This window comes from Podarcis melisellensis (assembly GCF_964234715.1).
Source record: "Podarcis melisellensis genome assembly, chromosome: 13".
NCBI classification, from domain to species: Eukaryota; Metazoa; Chordata; class Lepidosauria; order Squamata; family Lacertidae; genus Podarcis; species Podarcis melisellensis.
The window spans coordinates 44,983,652-45,003,178 of NC_138545.1; the positions used below are offsets into that span (position 1 = coordinate 44,983,652).

General features: G+C 48.6%; 1 protein-coding gene across 1 annotated transcript in view; it reads left to right on the forward strand.

Moving 5' to 3' along the window:
* The window catches only part of VAT1 (vesicle amine transport 1), a 35,842-nt gene extending 21,839 nt beyond the window's left edge, over window positions 1-14,003 (forward strand). The window contains exons 2-6 of the mRNA XM_081884268.1: window positions 2,296-2,503; window positions 3,498-3,668; window positions 4,393-4,482; window positions 7,695-7,936; window positions 13,040-14,003. Of these exons, the coding sequence (XP_081740394.1) occupies window positions 2,296-2,503; window positions 3,498-3,668; window positions 4,393-4,482; window positions 7,695-7,936; window positions 13,040-13,147 (819 nt within the window). The 3' untranslated portion in view covers window positions 13,148-14,003. The remainder of the gene's footprint in view (window positions 1-2,295; window positions 2,504-3,497; window positions 3,669-4,392; window positions 4,483-7,694; window positions 7,937-13,039) is intronic.
* The last annotated feature ends 5,524 nt before the right edge of the window (window positions 14,004-19,527 follow it).

Consider the following 19,527-nt stretch of genomic DNA (forward strand, 5'->3'; position numbering starts at 1 on the left):
AGGTGTTTATCTCTCACCCGCTCGCTCCACAACCCAAAGGGCCAAGATCCTTTTTAACAAGTTGTAGAATTTATACTGAACATGAGCAGCTGTTTCCATCCTCGCTTGTAAGGCGAGACCCATTTGTACTATACATTTAAAGCAGAACTGTAGTTTGTTAAGGGTGCCGTGAGTTTACCCTAATTCTCACAGTTCTCTGGGAAGAGGGATTGACTGTGAAACTACTCTGGCAATTGTAGCTCGCGGTGGGGCAAATAGGGGTCTCCTGACAACTCTTAAGGCTGAGACACATATAATTCTCCATGGTTTTCTGCTACAGTGGTGCCTCGCAAGACGAAATTAATTCGTTCCGCAAGTCTTTTCGTCTTGCGAGTTTTTCGTCTTGCGAAGCACGGTTTCCCATAGGAATGCATTGAAAATCAATCAATGCGTTCCTATGGAAACCGCCTTCAGACCAGGTCCGGGGACAGTCTGTCCCCCGACCTCTTCTGAAGGCCGGCGGGGGGCGAAAGTCTTTGCTTCCCCCCGCCTGCCTTCCCGGGACAGCGGAGAATTCTCCCCTGTCCCGGGGCGATTTAAAAGCCCCCGGGAAGGCAGGCAGGGGGGACAAAGACTTTTGCCCCCCGCCGGCCTTCAGAAGAGGTCCAGAGGGCTCTCCAAGCTGCGGATAGCAGAGCGCCCCTCGCGCTTAAGCAGAGCGCCCCTCGCGCGGGGCAGACATTCGCAGCTTGGGGAGCCCTGCGGGAACTCTTCTGAAGGCTGGCGGGGGAGAAGGGCTTTTCTTCCCACCGCCAGCCTTCAGAACAGCCTTCTGAATGTTGGCGGTGGGGAGGAAAACCTTCCTCCCACCGCAAGTCTTCAAGACAGGTCTGGGAACAGAGGAGAAGCGCTGCGCACCTTCCCCTCTGTTCCCGGACCTGTCCTGAAAGCTTGCGGTGGGAGGAGGGCTTTCCTCCCCACCGCCAACATTCAGAATGCTGTTCTGAATGTTGGCGGTGGGGAGGAAAAACCCTCCTCCCACCGCAAGCCCCGGGAACAGAGGAGAAGCCCTTCGCGCCTTGTCCTCTGTTCCCGGACCTCCCACCGCAAGCCTTAGGACAGGTCCGGGAACAGAGGAGAAGGCACGCTGCGCTTCCAGTTCGAAAGCACGTCAAAGTGCAAGTAGATAAATAGGTACCACTCTGGCGGGAAGGTAAACGGTGTTTCCCTGCACTGCTCTGGTTCGCCAGAAGTGGCTTAGTCATGCTGGCCACATGACCCGGAAGCTGTCTGTGGACAAACGCCGGCTCCCTTGGCCTATAGAGTGAGATGAGTGCCTCAACCCCAGAGTCGTCCACAACTGGACCTAATGGTCATGGGTCCCCTTTACCTTTAAGGTTACCATATTTTTTTAATCCGGGGATACGTTTCAAATTGAATGGATTTTGTACGGGGACTGATTTGTAAATCTGGGGTTGTCTGGTAACCTTAGGGCAATGGTGGGGCTCAGGGGCAGCGTGTGCCCCTCCAGGTCTCTCTGTCTGGCCTTTGAGACTTTCTTAGCTACACCACTCTCCGCAAATGTGTTTGCCTGGCTGGCCAGGCTTTGTGTCCTTGTGTTGTGATGATGCAAAGAGAGAGGTGTGGGGCGTGTGCTGAAAACCTCTGACTTTTACCATGCAAAGAGAAGTCACACCCATGGCCCCGCCCAGTTTTTCCCTGGCCCCGCCCACCACCAGCACACACCTCTGGGAGATGGCCAGGGAGGCCCTCTGGGCTCTAAAAGGTTATCTACCGCAGCCCGCATGGCCAATAAAAGGTAAAGGTAAAGGGAGCCATGACCATTAGGCCAATCGTGGCCGACTCTGGGGTTGTGGCGCTCATCTCACTTCATTCGCCAAGGGAGCCGGCGTACAGCTTCCGGGTCATGTGGCCAGCATGACTAAGCTGCTTCTGGCAAACCAGAGCAGCACACGGAAACGCCGTTTACCTTCCCGCCGGAGTGGTCCCTATTTATCTACTTGCACTTTGACGTGCTTTTGAACTGCTAGGTTGGCAGGAGCAGGGACTGAGCAACGGGAGCTCACCCCATCGCGGGGATTCGAACCGCCGACCTTCTGATCGGCAAGTCCTAGGCTCTGTGGTTTAACCCACAGCGCCACCCGCGTCCCAGCATGTTCAATAGTCAGGGTTAATGTGCAGCCCATCAACACCCAGAGAGATGAAGATTCCGTATCCGATGACTAGCTTGTGATGGTCTTCCATTTGGGCTTGAGTCCAGCATCCCTGATTGTCCTCTTCTCTCTCCTGTCCCAGGTAGGTGAGAAGGTGATGGTGATGGCCAGGTCGGGGCTCTGGCAGGAAATTGTGACCGTCCAAGCCAACCAGACATTCCCCATGCCGGAAGGGATGAGTTTTGAGGAAGCAGCTGCCTTTTTGGTCAACTACATCACCGCCTATATGGTCCTCTTTGACTTCGGCAACCTGCGACCCAACCAGAGCGTCCTGGTCCACATGGCAGCAGGTAACCAAGGATTTCCCCCTCTGCAGTAGGAAGCTATAGATCAATGAAAGAGGAACTTCCAGAGTGGTCCTTGACTTCCTGCTTGTCTTCCTGTACTACGAATGTATTTATTACATTTGTATCCTCCCTTCTCCCCAAGATAGTGTGCAAGGTTCTCTTCATACCACCCACCCTTTCCCCATATGTCACAAGGCCGCTTGGTCAAAGCTGGGGTCATGGTTTGTTTCTCCCTAACAAGCTGGGGTCACGACCCAGGCTTAGCTGCTGTGTAGACTTGTGAAATCCTGGCTTGTTACGGAGAAAGAAACCACAATTCCAGGTTCAGACATCGCACTGATCTGGCTTCTTGACCTGGTAGCACCATAGAAAGAGTGAAAACACGCTATGCGCACCAGCCTTCTGCTCATGTATCTTGTTGACGTGTGAGCGCAGCCGTTGCGCAATAGAACGGGACCTCCTAGTCTTTGCCAAAGTGTTTAATTGCCGTGGTTCTCAAACTAGCTTAATTCGATAGCATAGATCAGAGGCCGCCAATCTTTGGGGGCCTGTGGGAATGCGTGCAAACTGGAGAAATGGTTGTGAGCGCCACAACTGCAACCCGCAACTTATTCTATTGGCTAAAATATGCTTCTTTCGATCCAAATTTCAGGGGTGGGGGCCCTGTGAGGACCCAGTTCCTGGCATACATATTCCCTTGAAGCATTTTTCATTTGGTATTACCAGAGAGAACATCTCTGATGCATCTTAACTTAGGCAGGTTTAGGCTCGGGAAGCGATGAACGCTGATGCACTTCTGTGAAGCCAACTTTTCCTTGGCTCTTCATAAGCCAATCCGTGTCGTCTTCTGTATGGGCCAACGGAGCAGCTACTGCCTACTGAATTTGGCAGCGAGTGGAGAGAATATTTCCCATGTTGGGATAGAATTGAACGAGGACCTTGGCTGCCAGTGGCGCCACAATGCGCGACTTCACTTGCCTCTGTTTCCTTCTTCCAGGCGGCGTGGGGACTGCAGCTGTCCAGCTCTGCAAAACTGTGGAGAACGTCACTGTTTTTGGTACAGCTTCTGCCTCCAAACATGAAATGCTCAAGGAGAATGGGGTCACCCACCCGATTGACTACCGGACAGCTGATTATGTGGCAGAAGTCCGGAAAATCTCCCCCAAAGGTCAGTAACAAGAGCAGAGGCAGAGAGCTCTGGAACCAGGGTGCAGCAGGCAATCACTTTCCTCCATGTAACTAGACCTTTGCCCCTTAACTATCTGTGGCCTTTTAGAAGTGTATGGGTTGTTCTTTAAAAAATTCTCTTCCTCCTGGTTTTAACGTACCTATGTGGGGTTTATTGTCTGCCTGCCTGCCTGTTGGATTGGTTGAACGTCGCTTTGGGGTTACCCTGGGCAAGAGAAAGCAACCAACATATTCAATAAATAATAATGATAAATTAACAATAATTATCATTATCTCCATCGCCGGGTTTCTGCTTGCGACGTGGTTTTCAGCCGAATTGTTGCAAAACTCCACCAAGGTTTTTTTAATAATTATTCTGATTTGTAAAGCTGTTCAGGGGATAATTAATCGTAGTAATTTAAATTAAGCAATTAATTCTGCTGATTAAAAACAAGAGGCCTGGAGATAAAAGCACTCTTTCCTTTCATTAGGCTAGAGTGCTGTTTAAATTTGGCCAAGGGAACACATCACATTATAGTCTTTTTAATATTAAAAAAGATCAGGATTTTCCCTTCTGCATTTTTTGGAATGTTCCCCTAACGGAAATATGTTTACAACTGTCAAGAAACTGATATTTCAGACGTGGAACTGGACATTTGTTCCTGAATACTGGAAGGTCCTTATTAATCTTTTGTAACGGCAACTTTCTCTCTTTGTCTTGTTAGGTGTAGACGTCGTCTTAGACCCTCTGGGGGGTTCAGATACCACAAAAGGCTTTAATCTCCTGAAGCCAATGGGGAAACTGGTCACCTATGGTGAGTAAAGAAAATTTAATTGAGGCTCCATCCAGCCCTGGAATCTTTTGAATCCCAAAGCGCAAAATACAAATCTTCGGATAAGAAAATGCCTCTGCGCAGGTGCAGAATGCTGCGCTTTAGATGTGGAGCTCAGCTCTGCGCTGGAACCAGTTTGCAATGCTCAAGGCTCAGCCTCTGGAGCCTGAGAAATGGAAATGGACAAGGACTGGCTTCCTGGGGTCAGACCAAAAGCTCCCATCTTTCTATCTCCAAAAGAGCCTTTGAAGCACATCCCCCTTGATCTGAGTCAACTGAGCACCCTGCAGCTGGAACAGAAGCTTTGTGGCATGTGGGAGTCAAACACCAAAGCTGTTGAATACTTCTCTCCCCCTGCTTCCGGCAGAGAGCACACTGTAATTCTGTGCTCACAGACAAAGCCTTTACACAGTCGAACTGGCAGCCGAGATCAGAATCTTGCAACCCCGGGGTGGCCATCTAGAAGTTTCAGAGTTGAAAGTTGCAGGCCTTTGCAGACGCCAACATGGTGTTCCAAAAAAGGTCACTGTCATTTCCAGTTCTGCAGTGTAAAGACCCCACATACCAGGCTGCCGTTTATGGTTATGAATTCATTACAAAACCTAAATTTGTTTCAGCCTGATTTTGACATAGATGGCCTACATTGGGAGAAGGAGGGTGGAGAATAATAATAATAATAATAATAATAATAATAATAATAATAATAATAATAATTGTATGCTGCCCATCTGACTGGGCTGCTCCCAACAGAATAATAAAAACACAATACGACTTTGCAGAACAGGGCTACCTTCAGATGTTTTCTAAAAGCCAAATACAGTTGTACCTTGGTTGTCGAACGCCCTGGTACAACTGTATTTGTTCTGGTTTGCGAATGTTCTTTTTGGAACCCGATTAGCCAATCAGAAGCCGTGATTTGCTTTTCGAATGTTTTGGAAGTCGAACGGACTTCTGGAACGGATTCCGTTCGACCTCCAGTTTACGACTGCAGTCATTTATTTCCTTGACATCTGACAGGAGGGCATTCCACAGGGAGGGTGCCACTACCGAGAAGGCCCTCTGCCCGGTTCCCAGTAACTTCACTTCTCGCAGTGAGGGAAATGCTACAAGGCCCTCACAGCTGGTACTGCTAAGTCTCTCAGTGGCTATGGGCATCTTTGCCCATGTTATCCTTCTGTGGTTCAGGGCCACTGAGTTCCAGTAGCTCTATCTTCCTGGATGGCCACTTCCAGGAAATGTTACTAGAAGCCTCCTGTTACCCTTCCTTCTGGCTATTGTGCCTTGTGGTTTATTCCTTGTGCTGCCTTTCAGTCACATGAAACCACCAAGTGAGATCACCTGGGGATCTGGAGTGTCGGCAGGTACTAATGACGGCCGCCTTCAAAACTCCAGGTCACCTCGCTCCATCTCTCCTTGACATCTAATTCTGGCGAGGCACAGGAAGCCTTGAATTGGCTATCAGTAACGAACTAGATAAGGGCGATAAACTGAAGCTCAGTTGCAAAAGAGGGGAGGTACTGGTATAGCTCAGGGCCCCATTGTTCTGGAGGGGGGATGTGTAGGTCCTTGGCCTTTGAAGCCCTGTGGGGCTGGGGACCTGAGTGCTGCAGAAATAGTCTGCCTCCACTTTGGGCAGAGTAGCTAAATTGCACCTCGGAAACCAAATCATGTGCAATACTGACGCTTTTCTTGAGATTAAGGCCATGTCCAAGCACTTGTTAAAATATTCCAAGGCCTTTACTAGCAGGGCATATAGCTAAGGAAGAATACATGCAAAGGGTTTACATTCACATGCTCTTCCAAGCATGGGTTTAGTTTTTCCTAGTTGAAGATTAAGACCCTGATGTTGGGAAAGATGGAGGCCACAAGGAGAAGGGGACGACAGAGGACGAGATGGTTGGATAGTGTCTTCGAAGCTACAAACATGAGTCTGACGAAACTGCGGGAGGCAGTGGAAGACAGGAGTGGCTGGCGTGCTCTGGTCCAGGGGGTCACGAAGAGTTGGACACGACTAAACGACTAAACAAGAACAACAAAGTTGAAGATTTCAGCCTGTGCCTAAGAAAATGATCCAGTGTGAGACAGCGGCTTTGAGCACATGCAGAATGCTTTGTCAGTTGCCCCTAAGCAACTCTTGTGTAATAGCACACAACAAAATTAACTCTCGAAACACCAGCAAATAATAATTAAGCAGACATTCACTCGGAACAATTACAGTGGTAATTGCTAAACGATGACCAACGAAGATAACTGCAAGCCACAATGCATAAAATACCACAATGCATGCAGAATCATGTAAAAGGAACAAATTGAGAAACAAAGACGCACAATTTATAAAATCGTGGTTTTTTTTTTTTTTTTTTTTTTAAATCCTCCCTTCCCAGCTGCTTTTCCTGTTCTTAAAGTCATGGTCTGGGAGAGGCTAATTGCTCAGCTAGACTTGACTGAGGTTGCCTGTGTAGGAGAATAGAGTTAACCTTCCAAGACATCCTGGCCGCTGTATGCTACTACAGTGGTACCTCGGGTTACAGATGCTTCAGGTTACAGATTCTGCTAATCCAGAAATAGTACCTTGGGTTAAGAACTTTGCTTCAGGATGAGAACAGAAATTGTGTGGCGGCAGCGGGAGGCCCCATTAGCTAAAGTGGTGCTTCAGGTTAAGAACGGACCTCCAGAACGAATTAAGTTCTTAACCCGAGGTACCACTGTACTGCGGCCCAAGTTTTGTTAGCCCAAAAATGTAAAACGAGCGAAGTCCCAACTAAAGAAGAATGGCAACTGAAGCTGACGGAATATGTGCAGCTTTCAGACCTAAATAAGAGAACAAGAAGAACATACCGTACGTTTAGAAAAGATTGGAAAATGTTTATTGAATATATGGGGGGAAATTGTGTACACTTGAAAATGTTGGCGGCATTAAGGTAAATTCAACAGTGTAAATAAGTTTCGATGGATGCAATAATGGAATACTGAATGGTTTAGTTTATGTAAAATATGCAGGGATTTAAGATTTGCAAAACGAATCTTGGAAAGAGAAGAAGGGAAGTCATTATTTTAAGGCTGTTTAAATGAGTATTCTAAATTGTAAAACAGAAAAGTTAATACAAATTTACATATATATAAAACAAGACACCCTGGCTGCTCTGCAGCAGCACCCAGGCAGTTGCTAAATGATGCAACTTTCCGCTTGGCAGGTGTAGCCAACTTGGTAACAGGGCAGAGGAAGAACCTGATGGCGATGGCTAAGACCTGGTGGAACCAGTTCAGCATCAATGCCTTGCAGCTCCTGCATCTCAACAAGGCCGTCTGCGGCTACCACCTGGGCTACCTAGATGAGGAGGTGGAGCTCTTGACCAGTGTGGTGAACAAGCTGATTGCCCTCTACAACCAAGGCAAAATCAAGCCCAAGGTGGACTCCGTTTGGCCCTTTGATCAGGTGAGTGTGGGCGGCAGCGCAACGGGCTCTTCGCGTGCTTAACACGATCGGTTTATAGGTGTGATTTCAGGGCTTTGGCTGTTCAGTGGAGATAAAAGGGAGGCCCTCCGTTTAGCTGCAGGAAATCACAGGTAGGCCTATAGGATGGGGGTGGTTGGGACCTGGCTGGTACACATGCAAAGCGATTATGGGGCTTTAGGTGTGAAGCTGAACAGGAGCCAGCAGCGAGATGCAGCAGCTAAAAAGGCTAACACAATCTTAGGCTGTGTTAATAATAATAATAATAATAATAATAATAATAATAATAATAATAATAATTTATATCCCACCCTCCCCAGCCAAAGCCCAGGCTCAGGGCGGCTAACAACAATAAAACAGTACAACAGTGCAACACAACACTCTAAAATCATTCATTATAAAATTAATTCAAAACAAACCACTGGCAACCATTGGGCCAGAGCTCCGCGAAGATTGCCAAAGGAGGGAGGCAGGCTGTGCCCTGGCCAAAGGCCTGGTGGAACAGCTCAGTCTTGCAGGCCCTGCGGAAAGATGTCAAGTCCCGCAGGGCCCTAGTCTCTTGTGACAGAGCGTTCCACCAGATCGGGGCCACAGCCGAAAAAGCCCTGGCTCTAGTTGAGGCCAGCCTAATCTCTCTGTGGCCTGGGACCTTCAAGATGTTTTTATTTGAAGACCGTAAGTTTCTCTGTGGGACATACCAGGAGAGGCGGTCCCGTAGGTACGAGGGTCCTAGGCTGTATAGGGCTTTAAAGGTTAAAACCAGCACCTTAAAAGCAGCACAGTCTCCAGATCACGCGGGGAACAATGGTTCTGCTCTCTTCAGGTTGCGTTGTGGATCTGGGTGTGCCACATATAACAAAAAGACGTTGCTAAACTGTGTTGTGTTTCCAGAGGAGGGTGACCACAATGTTGAGGAAGCTGGAAACAGAGCCTTGTGAGGAAAGAGTTGTAATAGCAGGGGGATGTGCAGCCTGGAGATGAGAAAGTCAAGGGGGGGGGGGAGCATTTTAGCGTTCATCTTCAGGAAGTGGCGTAGACTAGGGTCCCGGCCACACAATACGGCATTTCAACACACACTGGTTCCCTCAAGGAATTATGGGGATTGCATCTTACTGTTACGGACTGGTTGAACGCAGGGGAATGGTGGGAGAAACTAGCTGGGGAACCCACCCCCCCAGGGAAGAAGACTCAGAGACCGGGGATGGGTGGTGGGACAGAGGGAGAAGATGGAGAAGACTGGGAGGAGGAGGTCTCGGAGGCTGAAGAGGCAACAGGGTTTAGTGAGCTGGGAGACTCTGTGGCAGATAGAAGTCCAGAATAAGAAGTAGAGGCTGAATCGGGGGGGGGGGGAGTCAGAGATGAAACAGACTGGGAAGAGTCTGTTGCTGCGACCAGCTCCCCTCCTCCCTGGTTTCTTAGAAGAGAGAGGATGAGAAATTAGCTTCAGGGAGGCACAGGTGCATAGCTGTCAACTTGCAGATTTGAAAATAAGGGACCAGCAGCCTCAACAATAAGGGATCAGCAGCCAAAATAAGGGATTTTCCGGGCACAGGTATGTTCAACTTCTGAGCCCCTCCGAGCCAAAGGCAGAAAGCCCAGCCAGCAGCCAAACGAAGCCTCAAGCGGTGGTTCCCACAACACAGCAACCCGACAAAGGGGAGGCAGCAAGGAAAACCACCGTCACCTGTCCGCTGGGAAGCGCTGAGCAAAGGCGAGTCCCCAGGCAATGTGGCCGATTTGATTGGCACAAGGCATGCAAGCTCCACTCCCCCAGTCGTTCTTAGACTCCTTATTGGGTGAGCAACGCAGCCAAGCAACCCAGTTGGAGCCTCCCTCCTCCCTGGCCGGCAGGGAGGGAGGGAGAGGAGCGGCTTCATTTGAAACCCGGGAAATTTAAGCCACATCATCAATAAGGGACAGCAGCGGGACACGGTGCTGGGATAAGGGACTGTCCCACCAAATAAGGGACACTTGACAGCTATGCACAGGTGGTGGCTTGCGAGGCTTCACAGCGGTGACGGGAGATGGCGGCAGTAGCGGTGGCAGCCTGCAAGGCCTCGCAGCAGCAGCACAAACAGGGACAGCCTGCGAGGCCTTGCGGCGGTGATAGAGAGTGGCGGCAGTAGCGGCGGCCTGCGAGGACTCGCAGCAGTGGCGGGAAGTGGCGGCAGCGGGCTGCAAGGCCTTGCGGTGGCAATGGGAAGTGGAAGCAGTAACGGCACTGGCCTGAGAGGCCTTGCAGTGGCGGCAGGATTTGGTAGCAGGAGTGGCAGCGGCCTGCAAGTCCTCCTGGTGGTAGTGGGAGGCGGTGGCAGAAGCTGTGGCGGCCCACCTCAGTGAGGCCTCAGTTTCTGCCGCTGTCTCCTGCTGCCACTGCAAGGCCTCACAGGCCGCCACTATTGCCACTGCCATGCCAAGGCCTTGCAGGCTGCCTCTGTCACCCACTGCCATGGCAATGCTTCGCAGGCTGCTGATTATTGTGCCCCTGCTGCCAGGCTGCTGCCACTTCTGCCTCCTAGCACGCCTACTGGCAGCCTGGTAGTCCCAGATTATTTTTTTTCACTATGACTCAACACCGTACTTTGGATTCCCCTGAATTTGGTAGCCAAGCCCAAAACCCAAAGTCCTGTTGGGATGCATTTTGCCTTGCCTGCTGATGAAACGGAGTATGTGTCGATTGAGAATGTTGTCATTTAACCATTTTGGACCCCTAAGTACTAGTAGTCGTCAGGACATTGTCCTGTTCGCCTCTATATAGTTCCTTCCTTATTTCAGATATCGTCAGATACCGATATATTGCGATGTCCTGCTGGTGGTACGTTGCGATACCATAGCTGCCAACCTTCCCTTTTTTTGCGGGAAATTCCCTTATTCCAGCGTCGTTTCCCGCTCCTATCCCAGATTGTTAGATATCCCGTAGACTGTCCCCAGGACAGGTGAGGCTGCTGATCCCTTATTTTCGAGGCTGCTGATCCCTTATTTTCAAATCTGAAGTTGACATCTATGTGCGATACTGATAACCAGTTATCGCTCAGCCCTAGTGTGGTGAGCAGGGTGATTTCGAACAAAGCCTTTCACTGCATGACTTTGTGTTTAGTCATGAGGCGGGGTGATGTGGGGAGGGAGTGAAGAAATAAGTTGAGTCATTAGATCACATGTGTATTTGCTGCTCATTGAGAGAGAGAAGGAACAAGGGACAAACCCAACCCCAGCAAATCTAGTGCTGGGCTTTAGTGAGTAAGTTCATTGTGTGGTTTTTATTTTCACAAAAGGTTCAATCCTTTGCATTTGCAGGCAGGACTGCAAGAGAACCCCTAGTTCAGATGTAGGCAGCACTGAGTTGGATAGACCCAACGGTCTGATTCTCTGTCACAACCACTCTTCCCAGTCTTGGCGTTTGCCTCTTGCAGGGCTGAGCCTTTTAAAAGAGGCTCCCAGGCGCTGAACCCTTGCTTAGAGATCTCCTGGCCTTGTTGCCTTACGTGTTCCAAGACCTGACACTGAAAACTGGCTTGGGAAATGAACGGGACACAGTGACGGAAACCAGAGCGCACGGAAATGCCGTTTACCTTCCCACCACAGTGGAACCTATTTATCTACTTGCACTGGTGTGCTTTCGAAGTGTTTTGGAGATTTGGCCCAGTTGCTTATGATTCCTGCTTGGGAATCTCTTATTGGGGGTGGGGGGAAGAAGAGAGGCAGGCGAACCAGAAAGGGGGCAAGGATGGGGGCGGTTTTCTCCTGAGATTACCTCCTTCTATTGCCTCCTGGCTATGCATTCTGATGCACACAGTAACAAGGGATTCCAGCCACTTTTAAGTAAGCTGAAAACATGTGGAGTGGAAAGGGGGAAAAAACCACCCCTCCTTTGCTGCATCTGAGCTGTAAAAAGCTCCTGTTCCTTGAAATCAGTTTCCAAAAAGGGTTAAGGAATTATAGAATCAAAAGAGTCTAGACAGTGGTGTCCAAACTTTTTTCAAAGAGGGCCAGATTTGATCATCATCAAACTTTTTATTGGCATCACATACAAACATCCGAAACAAGATTTGATGAAATGAAGGGCCTTGAGGGCCGACCAAAGTTGTTAACCTTGTTGAGCTTTTTTTAGGATTGAAGTTGTTGAGGTTTTTTAAGGATTTTACCCCAGGAAATAAACTGCCACAGGGGCCGGATTAAACTGACCGATGGGCCAGATTAGGCCCCCGAAACGGACTTTGGACATGCCTGGTCTAGGAGAGATTTGATAGCTGCTGAATGCAACATTCCTTTCTGCTGTTAGGGTGGTTCATTAGCAGTTGGTAAGGGCCGTGGGTGGCGCCATGTTCTAAACCACTGAGCAACTTGGACTTGCCGACGGGAAGGTTGGTGGTTCAAATCCCCACAATGGGGTGAGCTCCCATTGCTCTGTCCCAGCTCCTGCCAACCTAGCAGTTCGAAAGCACGCCAGTGCGAGTAGATAAATACGTACCACTGCGGTGGGAAGGTAAACGGCATTTCCGTGCACTCTGGTTTCCGTCACGGTGTCCCATTGCGCCAGAAGCGGTTTAGTCATGCTGGCCAAATGACCCGGAAAGCTGTCTGTGGACAAACGCCGGCTCCCTCAGCCTGAAAGCGAGATGAGCGCCACAACCCCATAGTCGCCTTTGACTGGACTTACTTAACCATCCAGGAGCCCTTTACCTTTTTATTAGCAGTAATTCTGCAATGGTAAAAAGGAAACGCTCACACATTGAATTGCAAACTGGCTGAGTTTGTTGGTAGTAGATGCTGCAAAAGCTACAGCTATCTGAATAGCTTTCAAGGACTGCACAAATTCATGAAGCGTTCATTAATCCAAGGCTGAAAATCCTCTGTTTCTCTGATGTTGGGGAGGGCCAATCTCCCTTTGGGTGTTGTATCTGGCTGACCAACATTGCAGATGGATTTTTGACCCTGTTCCAAGGGGACCAGTTCCGAGAGATCCCACAATTGTCTTTGCCGCCTAAGAGGATTGATGTGTGTGTATTGGGGGGGGGGGCAAGACTAGTGCCAGCTGAAAGACCCTTAAGGAAGAAAATGAAGCCCCTCATCCTTCTCCCCCTGCAGGTGGTAGATGCCATGAAGCAGATGCAAGAGAAGAAAAACGTTGGGAAAGTTGTGCTGATTCCCGAAGCACCACCGAAGGACGAAAGCAAAGCAGCAGCAGAGAACTAAAGTGAAAGGCGTGGGTGGATTGTCTGACCTCAGGTCCTCATGTTGTTGTATTTTGGGTTGTGTTATTTTTTTTTTAATTTTTTTTTTTTAAACCTGTCCCCCCTCCCCATGTCTGACCCTTTGATGGAAGCAGGAATGGGCATATAGATCTCTCACTGCTGTTCATGGAATAAGTGGTGTAAGGACCGAAAAGACACATGTATTGTCGTCGGTTGGTGGCCTCTGGGAGCGATGCAAGCTTCTGGGTTTCACAGAACGCTTTGCACCATCTCTAAAGCACTGGCCGGCCTCCTTTCAAAAGTAAATAAATAGAAAGTAATCACAGAGAGGAATTGCATTGATCCTGCATCTCTGCTCTTGTAGCATTAACTCTTCATTAAAGGAATAACAAGGCCCAATGTGAACTTGCAGGTGCCTGAGTCAAGTACACACCCACTGAAATTTCCTCTTGATTTCTGGGTCCTTCTCTTACCTTTATTTGTAACCTACCCACAACTCCACAAAATCCATGCCAAATTCACCTCCTGAGCCCTCTTCTCTTCCCGCCCAGTGCCTCCCCTGCCTCTGGTGACTAATAACTTTAGAGCACGTAAAACTCACATTATTATTACAGCAGCCATCGAAAGTCTCCATGGAAACGGAGCTTCAAACCTGCCGCTTCCGATGGGCAAATTTAATAAGCAGGCCGCATCCAACTTTTTCAGCTCTGCTGTGACACGAAGAATGGAGGAGAGGCAGAGAATTGTTCCTCTGCGTTATCTTGATGCAGACATGCCCTTGATCCTGTCACCTCCTCCAGTACGCAAATGTCCATTTGCTACGCTGGCAGCCTTAGCATATCTAAACCATTTTTAAATAATAATAAAAAACCTGCCCTGGCAATTGCAATGGTTATGTGAAGGAGGCAACAGAAAGCACCTAGGTTTCTTTTGAGAGACACCTTGGGTTTTTCCCCCCCGCTTTAATCGGGTTGTGTGGACACATACACAACGGTGCCAAGCAGCTGACTAGTCTGCAATCAGCTGACTTGTCGGCAATCTCAAAAACCGTGCTATCGCTTGCAGAATCAGCTGTCCTGGTCATGTAAATGGCACATGACTTGGTGGTTGGATGTTTGAATGGGGAAAACAATCTATAGGCAATCTGGCTGGAGGGAGGGACACTGAAACCCTTCCCTGCTGCAACTCCTGGTCGTCGTTTTTCTTTGAGAGCAAGAGCACCTTCAGGTGCGTGGCACAGGCCGGTTGCCTTCCAGAACACAGCTAGCAGAATTACACGCTGGCTAAATGTTCCCTTTACATTTGCATTTCCTGTCAGGCTGTGGGAGAACAGGCAGCGAAATTTAGCAGTTGTCTGCAACAAGCAGAGAGTTTCTGCTTCCGGTCCTGTCACTTTTGGTTAGTGGTCTGTGTGGAAAATGAGTCGCTGTGCTGCCTTAAGCTGTGTTGTGCCACTTGTGTGCTAATCTCTTCTTGGAGCCTTCTTTCCCCCCCTCTCTAACATTTCAGCAAACCTCTCGACCTTTTTAAGTCCTCGGGCCACAAAGCATCACTCCGTAGCTTGACACATGGAGTAGATACGGCCCTTAAAAATTGCGCCAGTTTTGAGTTTCCCCTCCAAGCACTGCTGTATCTGCCTTGGGGTCAGCTCTGGCCCACCTTCCAGGAAGCTGCTCTAGGTCCAACTAAACGGATCCAACTCATTTCCCCAGTCTGCTTCCTTTATGTTTATACCTGGCGAAGGCAGCAAACCTCCGAGGGTAGCGTTCTGCCTTTGCCTGGCGTAAAGAAAGAATAAAGAGCACAGGGAATCGCAGCAGTAAAACCTGGGCATTTTCCCCTGCTTCCCTTTCCCCCTCTTCCCAGCCCCGTAGCGAGAGTGGAAGGCAACCGTGGGCTGTGTTTTGGCTCACGGTGAACCCTTGGTGCCAGAAATTGGGGCCAGGAATTGCCTGCAGGAATGTTTCCACCTTACCTTTATGGTAAGAAGGGACAGACAACCTGAGGCCCGCTAGAACTCCCATCAGTCACAGCCAGCATGGCCAGTCGCCCAGCAACATACAGAGGGATGCGAGTTCTTCACCCCTGCCTTTTAGGCCTTGTTGCGGGAGGCACGGAGACGTCACACCTTATAATAATAATAATAATTTATTATTTATACCCCACCCATCTGGCTGAGTTTCCCCAGCCACTCTGGACGGCTCCCAATCGAGGGTTAAAAACAATACAGCATTAAATATTAAAATCTTCCCTAAACAGGGCTGCCTTCAGATATCCTTTTAAAATAAGATAGCTGCTTATTTCCTTGACATCTGATGGGAGGCCGTTTCACAGGGCCACTACCGAGAAGGCCCTCGAACTGCTTCCCTCACTTCTCGCAATGAGGGAACCGCCAGAAGCCCCTCGGCGCTGGATCTCAGTTTCTGGACTGAACGATGGGGGTGGAAACGCTCCTTCAGGTATACAGGACCGAGGCCGTTTAGGGCGTTAAAGGTCAGCACCAACACTTTGAATCTTGCACCTCCAGCGTGTGAGAGTGCCAAAAAGAGCCTTTCCCAGTCCATCCAAGCATTTGGCTGCTGAAGCAGTTGCTGATGCCGACGTTTTTCAGGGCGTTCCCTTTAGCTACCCACACACCCAACAAACAGGTCCATTAGCAATTTCTGCGAGTGAGCTAGGCAAGGAGGTTTCTTACGCCATCAGCACGGAAGGTAACTTGATCTTAACAACCGAAAGTCAGGAGGATTATTCTAACCAAAAGTTGCAAAGAGCCGATTCTGGGAACATTTCCCCCCCCCCCCTGATCTTCTCAAGCAACTTGGATTTAAGGCCATTTAGCATGGGTCAAGCATTCTTCGTCCTACCATGCCACGCTTAGCAAAGGGTATTGCAAATATCAGATTAATTCTTACAGGGCCCTAGGGTTCTGATTGGCCAAAAGTGGAGCACATGATCTGCAGGCAGGTGGTCGCAAGTTCAGTCCTTGCTAGCTGTTGTTGAAAGACGTCGGGAAAGATTGATGGCACAAAAGACTCCCGGCTGTGAAATCCTGGCCACTGGAGCTCCATATTCTGACTTAGCACAAGCCAGCTTAACGTATGTTCGTAAGGCAAGGTCGGCTGGCTAGCTACTGTCTCACAGATCAGTCAAATGCAAACCAGGGCAAGATGGGCTGTCAGTGGAGAGCTGCTATACTGAAGAACAAACATTGCCTGCCGGCTTGCTGAGGCTGCGAATCTCCCAACATAGTCCTTTCTTCTCCTCTAAGTCCAGGTCACTTGTGTGTTCACCCAGTAGTAAGCCCCACTGAGTTCAGTGGGACTTACTCCAAGGTAAGTTTGCATAGGATTGCAACATTTGCCGGCAGGACTCCCAACTCTGCGGTGTGCTAAGTGAAAAAAAGATAACATAACACATGGAGCTTCCATCTCCCACAGAGAGAGGGGAAATGGTGCAAAAATTCACTATTCCGTGTTTTTAAAATATATATATAGCCTCCTTTCTGTCTTGCCTTCCTCCTTGCTGCTGCCTGGTGCCTTATTCCGGATGGCATTCCAAAACTCTTGTAACCTCATCCTGTTTAATACTGCAAGGGACCAACCTTGCCTTGGTAAAGAACTTCTATGCTGCATTATTACTCCACCCCACCCTGTCGCCAGTGCCTTGTTCAGACATTGAGTAAGGTCTATCTAACCCCAGAAGCCTTTGCCAAAATCTGAGTTGTTTAGAAGATTTCTCCTCCCTCTCTCCGGGAACTTGTGTGAACACACAAATATTTATGGCTTGTATTTTACGCAAGCAGCGATGAGGCTGGCACATTTCAGTGTGCCTCTGCGCAAGCGCATGAACCCGTGGTGCTCTCTGAGAACTTGAGCTGAGCTCTCCCGAGATCCCAAATGCTGGGAGCCATTGGACATTTTCAGAGATGTGCTGAGAAAGTCTTTCTGCTGTGCCATCTTACACACACCTCCTCAAAAGGAAGACCTATTATGCTCAATTAGACTTTCTCCCAGGAAAAATATATGGAGGGTTGCAGCCTTAAATCTTCCAGAGCACTACTTCTGAATATTAATGTGCTCCAGGAAGCTACAAGGAGCATGAATCTGGCTCAGTAGCTTTTTTTTTTAAAAAAAAAAGTTATCCCACTGCTCTTGGGAAGAGAGAGGTGAAAAGGCATTTGTCCCATGTGCAAAAACACTTAGAAAAACCAGAAAACATTAACCTGTAGCAACAGCAAGTGATGATCCTATTCCCTTCCTTTTTGTGTTGTTTTTTTTTGCAGCTCCCCCCACACCTGACAGTTCTGAAACACTCCTCCTGAACAGTAAAATATCTCCCCCTTTGTGCTAGACATTTAACACAGACTTGTCTTAGTGCTCAGTACCTAAAGTTTTTTTTTTTAAAAAAAAATAAATAAATACAGGAGACATCCAATCTTAAAGCACTATAACTTTGCTCTTTGTTGCCTTGCTGATTAACACTGTAATCTTGAATTTTATAGTAACGCCCCCTTATTTTGTGACTTAATTGTGTGAGAGTATGAGTGTTGAGTGTGTGTTTAAGACAACTGTTTTTTTGTTTGTTTTTTTAACGGGCCACAGGTATTAAAGGCCCTTGGCCCTCTTTAAAAAAAAAAAAAGTTTAAAACTGCATGTACGTAACTTCAAGGACCAAAGTGGGGGTGGGGGGGGAAGATAAGCTGTCACCTGAGTTTTCTTGACTCCAAAGGGCAAAACTCGTCACAATAAGAACGCTCTTGTTTTCTGTATGGATTTTTGTTGCACTGTTTCAAGATAAGATGAAATGGCGTTTTGAGCTAAAGCGAGGCAGGTGAAGGCTGCTGTTTAGGATATGGTGGGCCATAATGGAGGGCCAAAGTCTGAACAATTCAACTGCAAGTGTGCCTTCTCACCCCCTCTCCCCTCCAGCTCAATGGACTTTAAGCACACCACCACACCCAAGCTATTACTGAAGGCAATGAGGCTATCTCAGTTTCACTGCCTTCCTAAGCTATTGGCCCCCATGTGAGCTACAGTTCTACGCATTTTGGTGCGGCATGGACAGCGCCAGTTCCCACCATGTAAGGAACCATTCACACAACATAGATGCGAGAGGCAAAGTTGCCTCAGAGTGATTTAAAAATAAAATAAAACCATCATGTGCCAAAGCTAGCACCAGTGTTGGTGCCTGAGGTAAAACTCAACTGAGCACGGATTTTATCCAGAAAATCCTCACGACCGACGGCGGGCCTCCTTGCAAAATATCAAAATCACAGTTGCCTAATCCACATTTTTACGACGTTCCTATTGATAGTGTCGTCTGTAACTCTTTTGGTGGTGGAGGGAGTTGGGGGTGGGTTAAAAGCACTCGGTTTTTCAACTCTGCGATAAAGAACATTGATCCTCAGGCAGATTGGCGGGACACACCAGACTTGGCGTAAACGCCCTTCAGAATTTGAAGAGTTGCACCTGTGCCGCTCTTCCCCCAAAAATGTTCTACAAGTTGTGGATTGGGTTGAGCTTGGATTGCGAAAACTTTAACAAGGAACATTGTGTGAGAGATGGTGAAAGGGAAAATGAGAGTCGAGGTGGTCGAGGGAGGGGAGGAAGATGCAAGGAAGGCCCTGCCTGTGTCAATACATTTTATTTGCATGTTTGTGTTTTTGTGTGGTGTCGTCTTGAGTGACAAGTGAGGAGCCTCCAGGCCTTACGGTCATCGGCAGGTATGCCTGATGCAGCTCAAATCACCTGTGGAGCCACCACTAATGTTGCCAGATACCCTTAAGGCCTGGGGCGCCTCTGCTGAGCGAAGGGCAGTTAGCAGCCAGGGCACATGGCCGCAGTCCCTATCACAATGGGCTGTGGCACAATGTCCCATTCGTTCCTCTTTTGATGGTTCGTGATGAGCAGCTTGTGTGTTTTCTTCTGGTTCAAGGCGCTTCTTTAAAAGTCTCGTATGGTGTTTCGAAAGAGGCTCGCTCTTTTCTGCTTGCGCACGTGTGTGTATGTGTGTGTGCGTGTGCGTCGACCACGCAAATGTGCCAATGCTGTTTACACAGGTTTCAGACATGAAATGCTAGTCTGCCTAATGTTACCATATGCCTTATGTGTTTTTTGGGTGTTCATTAAAAGCATAACGAAAAAGAAAGACAAGCGTTGTCCTGTGATCCTCGGCTCTTTCATTCATTCAAAAGCATTTCGGTGTTTGCTGGCTCTCAGCTTTGCAGCCAAGGATGAGAATCCTTTGTTATTTGTGTTTTCTGGGAAGTTTCAGAAAGTTTCCAGATCCACAGCTGGCAGGGAGAGGTACAGGAGTATGTGCACCGATATTCACATGGCTGTAACTTACCACATCTGCCAACTGGGGAAAAAATAATAATAT